The 15881-nt window shown below is 41.8% G+C and overlaps 1 protein-coding gene across 2 annotated transcripts; it reads right to left on the bottom strand.

Annotated features, from left to right (window-relative positions):
- Positions 1-1144: 1144 nt before the first annotated feature.
- Positions 1145-15591, bottom strand: uap1 (UDP-N-acetylglucosamine pyrophosphorylase 1). 2 transcript variants are annotated; one of them, XM_080506034.1, is made up of 11 exons: positions 15494-15591; positions 14099-14394; positions 12184-12388; positions 11372-11547; positions 11100-11272; positions 6400-6593; positions 6170-6310; positions 4009-4197; positions 3731-3772; positions 1818-1884; positions 1145-1679 (listed from the first exon to the last, which is right to left on the bottom strand). In XM_080506034.1, the coding sequence occupies exons 2-11, from the start codon at positions 14379-14381 to the stop codon at positions 1587-1589; spliced, it is 1563 nt and encodes a 520-aa protein (XP_080362160.1). In that variant the 5' UTR covers positions 14382-14394; positions 15494-15591; the 3' UTR covers positions 1145-1586. The 2 variants fall into 2 exon arrangements, with proteins under 2 accessions (XP_080362160.1, XP_080362161.1); XM_080506035.1 differs by lacking the exon at positions 3731-3772.
- Positions 15592-15881: the final 290 nt, after the last annotated feature.

Here is a 15881-nt window from a genome sequence, read left to right as displayed (position 1 = left end):
TGGAGCTGCTGTTTCTCTGCCCTGCTGTTTGTGGCGGCTGTTAGTTTCATTCTGCATTAAGCTTGCAGCATCTACATAAACATCAACATACCTTTATACTAGATGTCGGCTGCAACCTGGGTATTCACCGTTTTTCTCTGCTGCCACATTAATATTTGTTGTTGTCATGAGTTCATGAATGTTTCTTCCAGAAACAGATGATGCATAATTTGAAGAGTCACTTTACAATTAACTGATCCAACCTCTGCCGAACGTAATCGCAGAATCAGAGATTAAATTAACCCACACAACGTTGATATACAACTTAGATTAACTACACACATGTAAAACAGGTCTTATAAAGGTTCTGTTTATTTACTGCTGGCAATAAAGGTAGAGCGGATATAATCCAATATTAATTTCAATTAAACTGGGAGGACTGAGTTAGTTCAGGATTATTGAAATCAAATAGTTACTGTTAAAACAACGGATGCTGATAATATAATTACCAGTCGGCTTGTATGAAGTCCAGAATTCAACTCTTTAACCTTTATACAACACAACTAATGAGCTCAAAGAAACCTCACTGTGTTGCTGACTCAATTGTTGTCAGTTCCAAAGTAGTGGCATTATAGAAAACATCTTTAGCCAACGGTAATGCAAGTAGTCAAGAGTGTGATATTGTAGAAGTTAGTGTTTTCCCCGCTTAAGTACCCACAGTTCAGTGTCCCAAACAATTATGCAGTTATTGCAGCTTGAGAGTCAGTAAGAAAGAAATGAGTCAAAGGAGCCACAGAGTATTTCCTGAATAGCTGCTGCAGAGTTGCATGCTCTGGCCCATCCTGAACACAAACCATGTGCTGGAAACTCTGATTCATGACAGCAGGAGCGAAATGTAAAAAACACATCCTGCAGACACAGGCTCCAGTAAAACTCACACATTCACATTTTGTACGGTGATTTGTCAAAAAGCATGCACGGTCTGGGCAAACGACAAAAACACAAAGGCGATGCGTTACGCAGGTTTTCTTAGGAGAAAACGTTCTTTAATAAATGTGATTGAATTCATGGTATCATTTAAAGCTGAATATTCCAAAGTCTGCAACAAGTACAAGCAGGAAAGAAGCAGATGTTTTAAATAACCCCCCCCACCCCCCCACCCCGGGCCATGTACCCTGATTACATGTTAGTAAGAAACAAGTCTGATCATTTTATCTTAATCAACTGTCGATAAAATGGATCGATGGATCTCCAAGTACATATAAAAATAAGTCTCATAAGCAAAATAAATAGATGCACCTGCTTCATCCAGTCAGTATGACAGCGATTTCCTACTTCATTTCAGGTTGCGTTCAAGTGCTCTTGAAAACAAGAATACCAATAACCTATGTAAGACATTGAGACGTAATGTAAAGAAACCTTTGAAAAGGTCAACGTTACACTTGTTCATTGTAACGGGACAGCTTCCTTCATGAACACATGCACATTACATTTATTATTGCACAGCGATGACATCACAGTTTTGTCCCAGCAGACACTGACAGATAAAGGGAGGTTGGTCTTTGGGTTCCCCCCCCTTATTTCGCTCTCCGTTTCTCCTCCACCGACTAAACCCCGTTCTTCACCAGCTCGTGGACTCCCTGCTCGTCGATCATCAGAGTGGGATGAAACTCCCGTCCCCTCACCAATTCCTCCAGACCCTTCAAACAGGTGCAGATGACAGAGGGAATTCGTGAGACGGGCGCACAGGTTTGTTCAGGCCAACAGCTCAAACATGAAAACCAGGAGCACAACAGCATCTGGAGTCTCTATTAAAAGACGAGGCCTTGGCCCCTTACCTCTCCCCCGTAGGACACCAGTGGAGAGATCTCACACTTGATTGGAAGGTCTGTTCCATCCTTGAGGCTATGTTGGAAAGAACAAATCCAGAGAGGAACAGGGGGGTAAGACAACAGAATGAGTGATGGCGTCGCGACGGGGCCGGACGGACTGAAGCCGAGAGAAGCAGCTGTGAAGCCCCGACACAGCTGTTCTTCCACTCGGGGCTTTGTGATTAGAGAAACGTAGAGAATCAGAGCTTCGCCGCGACCAGTGATTAGTCCCCTGAACCAAAAAAGAGACTTCCTCTAGAAAAAAAACCCCGATGAGTGACAGGTAATGTTCACCCGTCCACCATGAGCTGTTCACAAGGTGGAGGACTGCGGTGCCACATTGCCGTCGCCCAGCATGTTCCTTTCTAGACAGCAATTACTTCACACATCAGGTGTTTCGGATGTTTTGCGGAGCAGCTGCCTGAAGGAGAAGCTGAATAATTAGGAAAGAAGCACGCCATTATAGAGGTTTAAAGGGATCGTTGAGATCATCCAAGAATAGGACGTATGAGGTATTTATCATGAGTGGAGGAGTTGAGTTCATACAATTACTCCTCTTTTATATCGTATGCCTATCCTACATAATGCAGAGAAAATGCAATGTCTAAAAGAAAGTAAATTAAAAAAAAAAAAAGATATCCATAATGACCTGGAGTACTTTGCAAGTTTAATTCTTGCATAAATAGAACTAAGAGCAAACTAATGGCTCAGAATATTTTCTACATGACATATTACTTCTCAAAATAAAACATCTCTGGGTAATACAGCTGATGTCTGACTGTTCTTCACTGAAGTCGATACATTTCCTCCACATCAGGTTTCATTATGCACTATATTAAGAACATTTTTGCTGCTTTACGGAGCCACTGGGAACCTCAAGTTCAGTCATTTAAGCCCTTCGACAACAGCAGTAATTTCATGTGGCAGAACATGGGAGCCGGTTGAACGACCAGAGTCACACAGCAGACTAACAATCTAAGATCTCTGCAAAATTATTGTCATTATCGATGGACTTTTAGCGGCTGGGAAGTAAAGCAGAGGAAATATTCTGAATGCAGCATGCACTTAATTTTCTGTTGGCTTTTTTTTTTTTTTCCATTTTTAGTTTGTCCCTCTTCGAGGTGGAACAATGTTTTAATATTAGTTACCTAGTCTGCATGAAAAAGATTGTGTTTTTTTTTTTTAGCAAACTCTTTGCTGAGAAAGAGAATGTTTTATGTCATAACTAACCTTTTAAATGCTTGATTTAATGATGCAGCGGTCTGCTTCTTGAAACGGAGGATGTGTTGAACTACTGCAGTCCCAATGCTGATAAGTACCTCATACAGTCTCGCTTAAATAATCCAAACCATCTCTTTACTAACATTCATGGATATCTTGAATGTTAGTGAAGCACATGCCCATTTATTTCTGTCATAAAAACAAGCAGTTTGATTTTTGCAACAGTGAATGAGCAAGCAGTGACCGGTTTACCTCGTGACTATCCGGCAAACAAATCAACAGGCTCAAACAACCATTGAAGTGTAGTGACGGGTTCCCTTCACCCAGCATGCAATACAGTAGGTGAATTAGTAGAAACCACCAGACGGAAAAATGATCTGTCAGCAGGTCATTATGAAAGTACGCCATCTGAGCAGAGGGCTAGAGAGGAATGCGTTTTCTCTCGACTAAACTGATCCTCGCTGTCATTTCCTTCATCACAACTAAGTGCAGAGAGACAGAAAAATGTCCATACAGACTCCTCTTTTTCAGTGGGGAAGAAGGAAAGGGATGTCGAGGATCAGAAGTAATGTTATATGGTGTTAACAAGTCTGAGCGAGAGAGGGCAGGAAAGCCAAAACCCCATCACCATGCACTCAGTACTGCAGGGGGATAATTACTTTCTTCTGCCATCATCTGTGACACTGCCTGCTGCTCCGTCTCTGGAAACATTGCACGGGACACACAGGAGCAAGACCGAGCATGAGAGGGTGGAGGGGGTGGGGGTGGGGGTGAGAGTGTGAGGCTAAAACAACACAATGTGCATAACAATAACAAAAAACACAGAAATGCATACAATCCGTACACAGTGTGGAAAGTAGGTGACGACTCAGACGACACACGTCTTTTTTTTTTGTGTGTGTGTGTGTTGCTGGCTAACGTGATGTGCTGCGGTCACCTGGGGATGGCTGGCACCCGTCTGCCGTTCTCATCGATGAAGTGGCCCCCGGCATTGAGAACCCAGCGATGGTGGAGGGACGTGAGGGCGTGTCTCGCCGTGGTGGGCGTGTCCTTCCCGTCCTGAGTGTCCGCGTTCTTCAGCGGGGAGAACTCGTCCTCCCGCAGCACCTCGTACACCACGAATGTCCTGTTGGAAGGACACGGCGTCGCATCAGCACACAGGCCGAAAATTATCAGAGGGAAATCTAACAGCAGGCAAAACTGGGAAGAAACACTGGTAAATAGCTGGAGAAAGACAAAGTACCACCAAGAGAAGTGACACATGAATAAAAAGTAAATAATTTAAGATCAAAACTTAACTCAATGCCTCTGGAAACTATAGATAATATTGTAAATTAAGTGCAATCGGTTGATCAAAAACTAATGGTTTGAAGAAAGGACTAAAGAATTGTGCTCTGCACTTACTGATGTTGATAAAATATACAAACGGATGAGATAAGTGGTCTGTGAAGGAGTCATTTCAGTAGGCACATTGATTTGAAGTTGATTTGTATATGCAAGACAAAGAAAGGACATTTTGTACGTATGGCATACATCATTCAATGTGTTTTACATCAATAAACAAAACTCATATATACACCAACCAAAAGCAATACAAAGCAAGACACGAGTGTAAATAAATGCAATGCAGTCCAGAGTACAAGTCAATTTCTGCTGGTGCCCATTGGCCAAGTCTTCAAAGGAAAGTAATCAAAGCCTTTAAAATGAAGCTGAGGCTTGAGGTAACTTCACTTCGCAGATTTGAAAAATTAAAGATTTTGAGAGGACGAGACGAACAAAAACAGATTTTCATTGCAAACACAACTTGATCAAATTAGGCAACTTCCCTCTGTTTCCAAAGGAACGAACATTACTGTGCTGGTTCATTACGACCTGAGGCAACATTTATGTTTGTCCCTTTGGGACTGTTTTAAGTGTTTGTCTCCTTTAAAAAGCCAACTACAACATGATTTCACATTTTCCTCACTTTGAAATCCTGAAGATTACGAAATATTTAATTTCCTTACTGGCCTGGCATCTTATGAGCATGGACAAACATCAGAGGACTGTTTAGACACGTTGCTCCATGTCTTCATGGATTAAGAAAACTGGAGGACGAGGTTCCAAAACAACCCAACCTTTGTACCAATGTGCAACAGCTACTGACCATAATAAAGTTATGCTATATAATGTGTGATAAATGAATGTGCAGCAGACTACGAGACTAAGAAGTAGTAAACACTGACGTGTCGGATCCTGGTATTGGACGGCTGTAGGTTTGTATGTTTTCAAAAACTGCCTGCACCAACACACTTGACAGAAATGAGCGGTGCACAATCTGGCTTTATGCTGACATATCGATCAGATTCAGATGTGTTGGAGAAGGAAAACACTAAACACACACACACACACGTCTGGCCTTCCAGAACCAGGATCTGGCATCTCTGCAGATGCATTTTTCTGAAGAAATCTGACTGCATCATGAATCAACCCATCTGGAATCTACTAAAGAAGTCAGTCTACCAACTCAAATATCCATCACCAGAAAATATCTCTCAACCCATTTATTAATCTGAAAATCTGTGCTGAAACTTTGAAGGGAGCTGGCCATGTCCACTGTGTTTTTTAATTTATTTTTTGTTGATTTCCCCCCCCCCCCCCATTAGTGAATCATTACAGGAATCCTTTCATTAAATGTAAAGTTCTATTAGCAGTGGCGTGACTCAGAGCTGATGTCATGTAACACTGGAAAACGTGGAATGAGTGAGCAGCTCATAAACCTCTGTCCTTCTGCAGAAAGATTTGGCAGGCTCCATCAGCTGGACCAGACTCTGGAGAAATGACCCGACAGGGGTTGGAGGATCAGCATCAGGCACGGAAAAAGGGGTTGCTCTTGCAGAGAAGGACACACACTATGGACCAGTGAAACTGTAAACCCGGAAATCTGCATGAGGGCCATATGCAACCAACCCACATCTCCAGAGGAATGTAAAGAAATCATTGTGCTCTTGTTTTTTTTTAAAGTTTCAGCTTGAGGTAACGTGTTGCCAACTGATGGTGGCACGTATGAACACGCACACAGACGCACACTCTGTAGAAAAGAACACTTGGTAACTCACTTAGAAAACTGGAAGATGTCAAAGACAAACTTTTCCATTTTAATCCCATTTGGTTTATCTGGTTTGATCAGCTGACCCCGAGTGTCCACAAATGGGATCTTCTTCTGGGCCACATGGTGCTGCAGCTTTGGCTCGTATTTCCTGATATAGACAAAGAAGGAAAAAAACAAAATGTGTATCATTGTGTTTGCCACACTTAAGACAGAAGCGCACAAACTTTCTGAACTTACTGTACTACGTCTTTGAGGAAGGAGAAGCTGAAGAAGTGATTGGCCACGTTTCCCGCGTTGAACATCAGTCGACCGTCGGCGCTGCGTTTCTCAGCGGTGGCCAGGGTGATCTCGCTGTACTCTACCACCTGGTAAAGCCCGTCCACCTTACAAACCACGCCCACTGCCTCCGTCGGGTTGGTTTTCTCCACCACCTGCAAGATTTGGTTACAAAAGCACTTGGTGAAAAAAAACATAAAATCACAATAAGGACAATCTCAATTATCACACTAAAAAGCACCAATGCATCAAAGATGATTGACAGAAATTGATTGTGTGCCAAGCAATAATACCCCCAGAGTCTCTATTAGATAATCAAAATATGCACTCGTACTGTGAACTAGTCATGTTAATAGGTTTCTACAGGAGCCTGGTAGGGTCATTACATCATCACCACACATGCAAGATCTTTGATAAGAGTTTTACACGTCAGTACTAAATGGTATCAAACCCTTCTTCGGTAAACTGATGTCAAAATGTCACACAGTCAAGTGGATAAATATCTCAACTTCCTGTAACTGTTTCAAATTAATAGCCCTACTTTCACGGTAAATACCCTCTGGTGTTTCATAGATAATTCTATCTGATGCACGTGTTGACTCACACTTGTAAAAACAAAATATATAGTTTTTCATCAAGTGCTTTACATCTTCCAATCCTTCATCGCAACAGATTTGGGATCCATGTATGTAGGTCTGGTTTCAAATATTAATATATATGTATTTTTTAATCTCATCACGATTTATTTCAGATAAAAAAAAAAGACCCAACAAGCAGCAGTTCAGTGAGATATCGACTCTTCTGACAATGAACAAGAAGGGAAAAATTCAAAACACATTGAAAAATAAGTCTGTTTGGCAGCAAAACACAGCAACCTCACCCTTTACCTGCTGAAAGGAAGGAATGAGGAGAAACGTGGTGAGAGAGGAGCCAATATGAGGCCCACCTGTGTGAGAGAAAGGGGAAAAAGCTCTACGAGAAACAGAGAGGAGACTAGGAAGAATCAAGAAGAAGAGGAAGGTGAAAATCTTCCTTATTATAATAGAAATACTTAATGGATATCAGTGGGGAGTTTTGTAGCAATCGACCAAGTGAATCTCACTTTATTCTTTTTCAGGGATGGTATCCCACTGCAAACTATTGTGGTGAAGAAGGGACCAGAACAAAATCAACTCGTCAGATATACATGGCAATATTTTTGGGGATATTTGCAGAGTGGGTCTGTGGACGAGGAAGCAAAACGGAGTTCAAAAACACTGAAAAGCTGCCGTGAAACTATGAGTGCATTCTACTTTATAACGGCAGCAAGTTAAAGGCTGCACTAAACTCCCCCCTCTCTGCCCATCTGCCTGCCTGCTAATGACAGAGTGGAGTCCTGATGAGGGGTTTGGTGAACGGGGTGGGGGCTCGGAGGCGGGGGCTGGCGAAGCCACATGAACCGTTCGCAGTGCTTAGTAATTTACGAGGACAGAGGGTGGGACTCGGCTCTGATCTGATGCCTCCAGCTCCGCTCCACCGCACATCTCATAATGTCAAACGGGAGCAGGGTCTGGATGGTCTTCAGTGAAGATTTTTAACTCTGACAGCGTCAGGAAATATACGCAGCGCGTACGTACTTAAAGTGATATGACGCAGAAGTGAGGGGTCTTAGACACAGCCAATCAGACGACGGGAAATTCAGACATATTGGATATCTAAGAAACACATTACCTCAAGTGAATTATGTTGGGACTTTAGGCCAAACTGTCAAAACATTAACAAGACAGACACTCTTGACTTTGTATTAGTTACCATGGTATGTGTTATTTTTCCATCAATCTAATTGGGAAGGCCGGGCAGCAGCGGTTCGCCACAAAAGCATTAATCATGTGATATTGCCCAAGAAGGACATCTGTTGCCTTTGTACCACTAATATTCATTTAGTTACCAGTTAACAAAAACATAGCTCCACTCTTTCTCGTCCACTTCAAAGTTGATCGTCCGAGCCCGTTACTCATTATTACAAAGACTTGATTTATACTGGCCTCATTCATTTTCTTACAAGTTGGCGTTGGCCTCTTTAACGCGTATATATAAAATCTCAACTGTTCTTGAATCTGAGGGAATACGTTGGCGCTGACCTCCATCAGATGCTGATATAAACTTGGAAAAACGAGAAGAAGTTACTCCAAAATTAAAACTCACAGTTGTGTGAAAACTTTGGAGGCAGACATGAAACGATGCTGCGGGTGCACAATGCCGTCCCGTCAGAGATGCACGTGATTGGCTTTAAATTCTGTATCATAAGAGACACATATAGACAGTGTCAATCAGAGCGTCGCTCTACTCAAAAAGTATTGCAACAGAGATGGTTATATATTGACTGAAGCCTAAAGTTATATGGGTTTGACGTCAAAATCAATCAATATGGGACAAAAGATCCAACACCTCAGCTTTTATTTCCAGGTATTTACATCTGGATCTGCCACACAGGCCAGAACATTGCACCTTTTGTATCACTCCACCCATTTTTCTTGTGAGTAAAAATTATTAGGTGCGTTTTGAATATTCGAACAATAAATAGTTGTGAATGCCTATACTGACTTTTAGATTTGTAGAAAACAGTATTCAGAGTGAGCCGTCAGTGGCTGAAAACCTGGGAACAAAAGCTGAGATGTAGATCTCTTGTCTCATTTGGATTTTTTGGCGTCACATCCAAATGTTTTTTGGAATAAAGATATAGCAAATGGCCTCACTGCTCCAACACTTTAGCAGGGGAGTGGGGTTTTTTTTAGCAGTAAATCAAGGAAACGATCTGAATCCACCAGAGCCTTGACCTGAACGTCGTGGTGTGTGTCTGGGATAACATGAGGAGACAGAAGGATGAGAGCCAGCCAACATCCACACAAGATGTAAATGTAAAGTTGATGTCTGGAACAACCTCCACATGGAGGGAACTGGCTACTGTGTGCTATGGAACATATAACTATTGCCGTTTTGAAAGTAGCACAGCACTCACACCAGAAATTGACATACTGGACCACCCCGCAAAGAAAACCATGCAGTGTTGTATATCTGTGGGGTGACCTGGAGATACAAGTGTTGTCCCTCTACAAATCCAATAATATAATATAAGCCATTTCAATAAAATGTAGTTTTATTTTCATGTTATGAAAAACAAAACAAGTGAAGTGCCAAACCCTTTTTAAAGTATTGATGAGCTAATTATAGTATTTGCATGGTTGGCACAGCTGTATGGTGGTTAGCATTAAGCAAAGCAGGCTTATTTCAGTCACGGAGTCCGTCTGTGAGAAGTTTGCTGGTAGAGCAGCAGATAAGTGACTCAATCTTTACTATTGTGAGGCAAACAGCAAATATGGCACAGACACTCACCTCTCGTTAAATATTTACTAAATCACATGGGGCGCCTGAAATTAAAAACTATCTGCCATTTTCCATGATTGCGTGTCTTTCTGTGTTAGACTTGTGATAAATTGTCCTTTAATAAACCTAATTGAAAACATATTATAGGCCCCACAATCGTATAACAGCTGTAGAAGTGGGCTGAAAGTCAGTCGACACACATTAAACTTACATGAAAACATAGATATAATAGTAAGGTCCAACACATCTTTTTAGACTGTATATAATGTATATACATATATATATATATTTCGGCATATATAGAAATGCCGAAAACCTGGACTCAAACCCGGGGACCTTTCTAACCGCTGCACACTGTGTAGCCCTTTCACCAACCCCCTCTGAAAAATCTGTGAAGCCGTGTATTTTTCAGTGGAAAATAACTTTTTGGAAAAAAAAAAAAAATGTCATCTTAACGTCTCATTCGTGTTATCTGAGAACATGATGAAAAGTGGAGACAGTTTCTGGCCTCAAACCTCAAATTTCCTTGAAAGCTGTGATTGATTTAATTCTCCAGGAGACAGCAGGAAGACGGCTGAGTGTCTTACACTGCCACCCAGTGGTGAGTGGTGGAAACGGCAGCTGTCTGAAAACCTGACTGTTAAACTGACCACACCTTTAAACACGTCAACCGACACATGCTTCATATATATATATATATATATATATATATATATATATATATATATATATTTATATATATATATATATATGACTCAGTTTCTTCAACCCTTCGCGAGCCCCTTTACTAAAAAGACAGTGATAAATCTGAAAGGGTCACACACTCATCCTGATTCAACTGATGACGTACACAGTTCACTTGTCAGTTTCCTATTACACAAATTTCTCTTTACATAGTTGACATGGAAACAGACAATCATGAACTCACAGTTCAATTCAAACAGTAATATCTGTGTCTGGGTGTGTGTTGCGACACACTTATACTTCCTATTCTTTAAAAAAAAAAAAAAAAAAATTGCTATACGAGTGTAACAGATGGTCAATAATGTAGGTGTCGTATTGAGTTTATGAGAAGTTAACAAAGATCTTGACTGCAATTCAGCGTTCAAGACCTGACGCAAAAGATAGAAAATAAACAGAAAATGTGACACGCTTGCCTTTTGACTGATGAGATGACATCCTGATACCAAGAGGCCACAAAATTCAGATTTTCAAACTTGTAACAAATGAGATGAAATCCTAATTTACTTTTATACCCAGTTAAGATATGTTTAAAGAAGAGGAGATATCTGACCAACCTTGGCGCCACAGTCTGCTCCTTTCTGCACGCAGAAGCCGACAAAGGCGGGGTCAGCCACTTTGACCAGGATGTTATCAACGCAATAAACATGGATGAACTCAATCCCCCTGCGCTCCATGTCTTCCGTGATGCCGTCATTCCCCAGAGCCCTGTACAGGCCTCCGTTACCATCTGGACAGACATGATCAGAAACGGAGCAAAACTGAATGAGACCTGAACAACAATCAACAGTCTGAATGAAGTGTTCAGTCCGTAGCTGTGTGTTCGTACCAGGGGCCATGGACAGCTTCCCTTTGCTCTCCAGGATGATCTTGCCGTTGTAGTCCATGGCGGGCAGCATGCCCTGCTGAAAGAAGATGACGTTGTTCTCCTCCAGGCCAAAGTAGTTGTGTCGCGCAAAGAAATCTTTCGTAGATTCCATCGTCCTGCCACTGGTCATGATGTACCTGAAGGTTACACGGAGGGAGACGCGTGATCAGGACAGAAAAATCCTCCATATTTCAGTTGATGTAGTTTTTGCATTTATTATTATCTTGTTTTGAACAATCACAACATGAATTGAAACATTCCTTTGATGGTTTTTTGGGGTTTAAAAAAAAAAAAAAAACGTATTCCCTGTTTTTGGAGAGCAGCTTGAATGGATTCATGTGTGAATGATGCTAGAAAAATTTACTTGCGTTCCTTTCATGAAAATCTCTGATGTCACCTCATGGCTAAACCAAAAACAGTTTATGAATGACAATAAAGTATGAAACGTGCTGAACCTGAAATTTTTATGCTGAATATAACATTCACTGTCGTTTTAATACCGGGTTAGGAGACCATTATGAAAGCCTTCAACTTCTTCTTATCTCCTCAAGTTTGAATTTGCTCTAAAGGGAAGTGATTATTTACCGGGAACAGTTTCCTTGACTGACTTTCCTTTGATCCTCACAGCTGTGTGACCTAATTAAACTTGGTCCAAAAGTTACTGGGGCAGTTCTCTCAGTTATCACTTACGTGAAGGTGTTCCGTTTAACTTTCTCAAGTGAAGCGGGCGCTTTGGAGGGACCACACAGAAACAAAAAAGCACAAGGCCTCACCAGGGAATACAGCACTTGGTCCCGTGCTTCTGCTCGGCCAGTTGTTGCAGCTTCAGAATGCGTTCTGCTTGGATCTGAAACAGGGTCTTGTGGGACGGCAGGCCCACGTCATACATGCCTTTGGGGTAGGAGACCCCCAGTCTGGTTCCTTGGCCTCCTGCCAGCAGCAAGGCTCCCACTTTACTCTGGGAGATGCACTGGAGGCCTGAGGAGCAGAACAGTTTGAATAGACATAAACAGGAGAAACACTAGATGTGTCCTATAGTGTGTTTATGGCCGTGACATGCACCGTACTGATATGATGGCGAACAACTCCGACATCTAAACTGCAGGCCAGGAGTGCACGGCTCTCGCCAGCCGAGAAGACGTTTTAAATAAATAATAATGTAATTAATTAATACAGTAAACTAAAATCTAACAATCCATGAGAGCCTTTCATTGATTTTCACAGTTCATAATGCATCCAGGTTATGTATTTTACATATATACATTTTACATGCTGCTACGTGACTCAAAAGAGTCCTTTTTTGGGGGGGGGTTTAACTTGCCAGTACCAAATGACGAGTTTTATATCCATGTGGTGGGCGGGCCTGCTCGACTCTGACTAACACACACACACACACACACACACACACACACACACACACATACACACACACCCATAATGACCTCATGCATAGGGGTCAAGAAGCAGCTCTAATTACGTCAGCTCCGAAATCTACACCAGATGTTCTCTGCAGCCCACCTCCACTGTCACCCACCCCACAGGGGCTAAAGAGTCCAGAGTAACTTGTCAAATAGTCCGACCCCCATCAGCCAGCACAGGGAATTGCGCAAAACTGGAGTGAGCGTCGCAAAAAAAACACTTTCTCAAATGTCAAAATGTACGCAGAAGAATGAGTCTGGGAGTAGTTAAGTGAGTTTTTACAGGAACACAGAGGGCATGTGGGGATCTTCTGACGTCACCCCAACTAGAACTTTAGGATAAGTGAATATTCAAGTTTTGATTGGAAACACTGCTGTTGAAGCTCTGGACTCTTAAAAAAAAAAAAAGAAGAAAAAAAAAGGAGAAAACATCAGTAAATCAATTATGTTAAATGTTACTGACCCATCACCGCATGAGGCCCAACATGTGATGTTTTAATCCCCCAAAGCTGCCCAGTCTGATACCAGTAAATCTCTCCTTCTCTCTCATCTCTTGAAAATTAGGCAATGTGAAGACCTGCATGCTGCAGTCGCTCCATACAACGCTGTGCAGACAGTGAAGGCGGAGGAAGCAAATAAATACTAATAATTATTACTATGATGCTGAGATGCCACTTGTACCCCGACGCAGAAGTGTTTATTTGTCAAATATACGATGCTTTTGTTCCAGAAATATAACTACTAAATGAAATACATTGCCATCTATGAGGCATAGTTGTACTTTAATGAATATGTGTTTTTTTTTTTTATTTAAGCAATTACATCATGGACTATACTTCACTACTGTATTGATTGCACTAACAATTAGGGTTTATATAAAAAAAACATTTTGAGCTGCAGTGGAAGTCTCATAGACCTTATTGTTTGTCTTGGGCTTTGAATTAAAAAATTTTTTTACAAGTGAGCTGAATAAAATACTTGCTATCCACAATGTAATCCCATGTACTTTTACATGGAATTGAATCCCATATAAGCAACAGTTTGACTGGTGAACATATTTTCAGGGGTCTTTGAGTCTCTGGCTCTTGAGAAGGACGTCTTGTGAAACAACTGATAATAGATCGCGCAGTCTAAACAACCGTGGAGCACAAAATACAATAAAACCACATACGACTGCAAACAGCCATTTCATTTCCTTGTAACAGGTTATACTCGTAGCAATTGCAGGTTAACAATTAAGTGTGCGATGACACCTTTGGATGAAGCTCACCTGTCAGCTCCCAGTCACCGAGGCTTTCCCTGTCTCTTGTCACGCTCCCCAGCACCTCCCTGGGTACCGGCTCCATGCGGGCGTCCATCTTTTCGTGCTTGCTGCTACTGGACGTCTCCATGGCGCTCTTAAAGAACCCATTGATCTCCTGAAAGTCCATCCCCTGCAGGGCGAGGCTCAGGTCAGTCTGGGCCTCGGGACTCAGCTCGCCCCAGAACTGCAGGAGGTGCGACTGGCCAGCTTCAGCCAACTTCTGTGCAAGTCCACTGGTGCTCGGGTCCATGATAGCTGGTGCTCTGGTGACACAAATGAATGGACACAAAGGAGAAGGGGACGGACGGCTAGTTGTATTTAGGGTGTAGAGCTGTGGCTGACAAAACCAAAGTCTAAGAGATTTTGTAGATACACACCTGGAATTTAGAGGAGGACTTTTATGGTTTGTTTATTGATAGGTGGACCTTGTCCAGTAAAAAATACACTGACACAGGATTTTCAACAGCTTTGCCAATACACAAGTGACTTATTTTGTAAATATATATATATATATATAAAACATAAAAACTAAATGTCTGATAATTGTAATAATTTCACTTGTTGGCATTGTGTGTGTGTGAAGTTGGTTTATAAACAATGCTTAAAAGTTAGTTTATTGAATAGAGTATTTGAACTAGAAATAGACTGAGGAACTGTTTATAAAAATATAAATATTTACAAAGTTATTGAGATGAATGTGTGTTTATTGTGTAATATAGCCGAAGATATTGTTGTTGCAAGTATATTGTGATTATAGTTCCAGTCTTCTTGTCAATAGCTGGCAAGACTGGTGGCTACACCCAGCAGGCTTATTCATCCTTGCCAAGTGTAGATAAACACTTACCTGAGGTAAGTGTACTGCCATGTTTAAAGAATCTTTGTCAAATACCCCACACCCAGAAATGGAGCAGAGTGAATGAGGAAATCCACACATTACAGGGGGAGGAATGTGAGGTTTCTTGAGGTCTAACTTACAGTAACCATGACTGTCAGACATAACCATGATGCTGTGATGAGTTAATTTATTCGTACAACCAACAGATTTGATGTCCAAGTCTTCTGCTCAGATGGGAAGTTTGAGGATAAACCCCAAAAAACAAGGTCCGGCTCATTTAGCACAAAGACCAAGCCAGTATTTACCACCATGCGATGAAACCAGCTATTGATAGTAGACATAAGCACATGTGTTGTATTGGGCTTCATCTCTGAGCCCCAGTGTTCAGCCTCGGTGCTCAGTAGCAGAAGCAGCAGCGGGTGACAGCAGCCGGGCTCAGATTGATCAGCTGTGCAGTCAAAGGAGGAAGAAGCTGGAAGCTGCGTGAAAACACCATCGATAAAACACGTAAAGTGTGAAAGTCTTACCTCTCCGGAGGTCTCCTCTGGGTTGTTGTAGGGACATAAATGCCACTCTGTCTCTTTTTCTCTCGCGTGTGTCTCCGCCCAACCGGACTACACCTCCTGATACGTCACGACTGACGTGGCAACAGCGACGGCGTCGGGAGGAACGTGCGTGAGTGGTGCGTTCAAGTCTACTCGTAAATCCAACATAAATCGAAATTCAAATCACATGCATGTTTTGTTTTTTTAGACTGTGGGTAGAGACAAGAATACCCAGAAGTCAGAATAATAATATAATAAAGACTTGGATCACTAATGTCAGCATTCACACAATAATATATAGGTCAATTTAAGAAATGAGATATGCATCATGTCTTAAGAATCTTAGAATGTCCTCAACATGCAGCGTTTG

Source organism: Blennius ocellaris (assembly GCF_963422515.1).
Source record: "Blennius ocellaris genome assembly, chromosome: 12".
Taxonomy (NCBI): domain Eukaryota; kingdom Metazoa; phylum Chordata; class Actinopteri; order Blenniiformes; family Blenniidae; genus Blennius; species Blennius ocellaris.
This window is presented reverse-complemented; position numbering and strand designations above follow the sequence as displayed.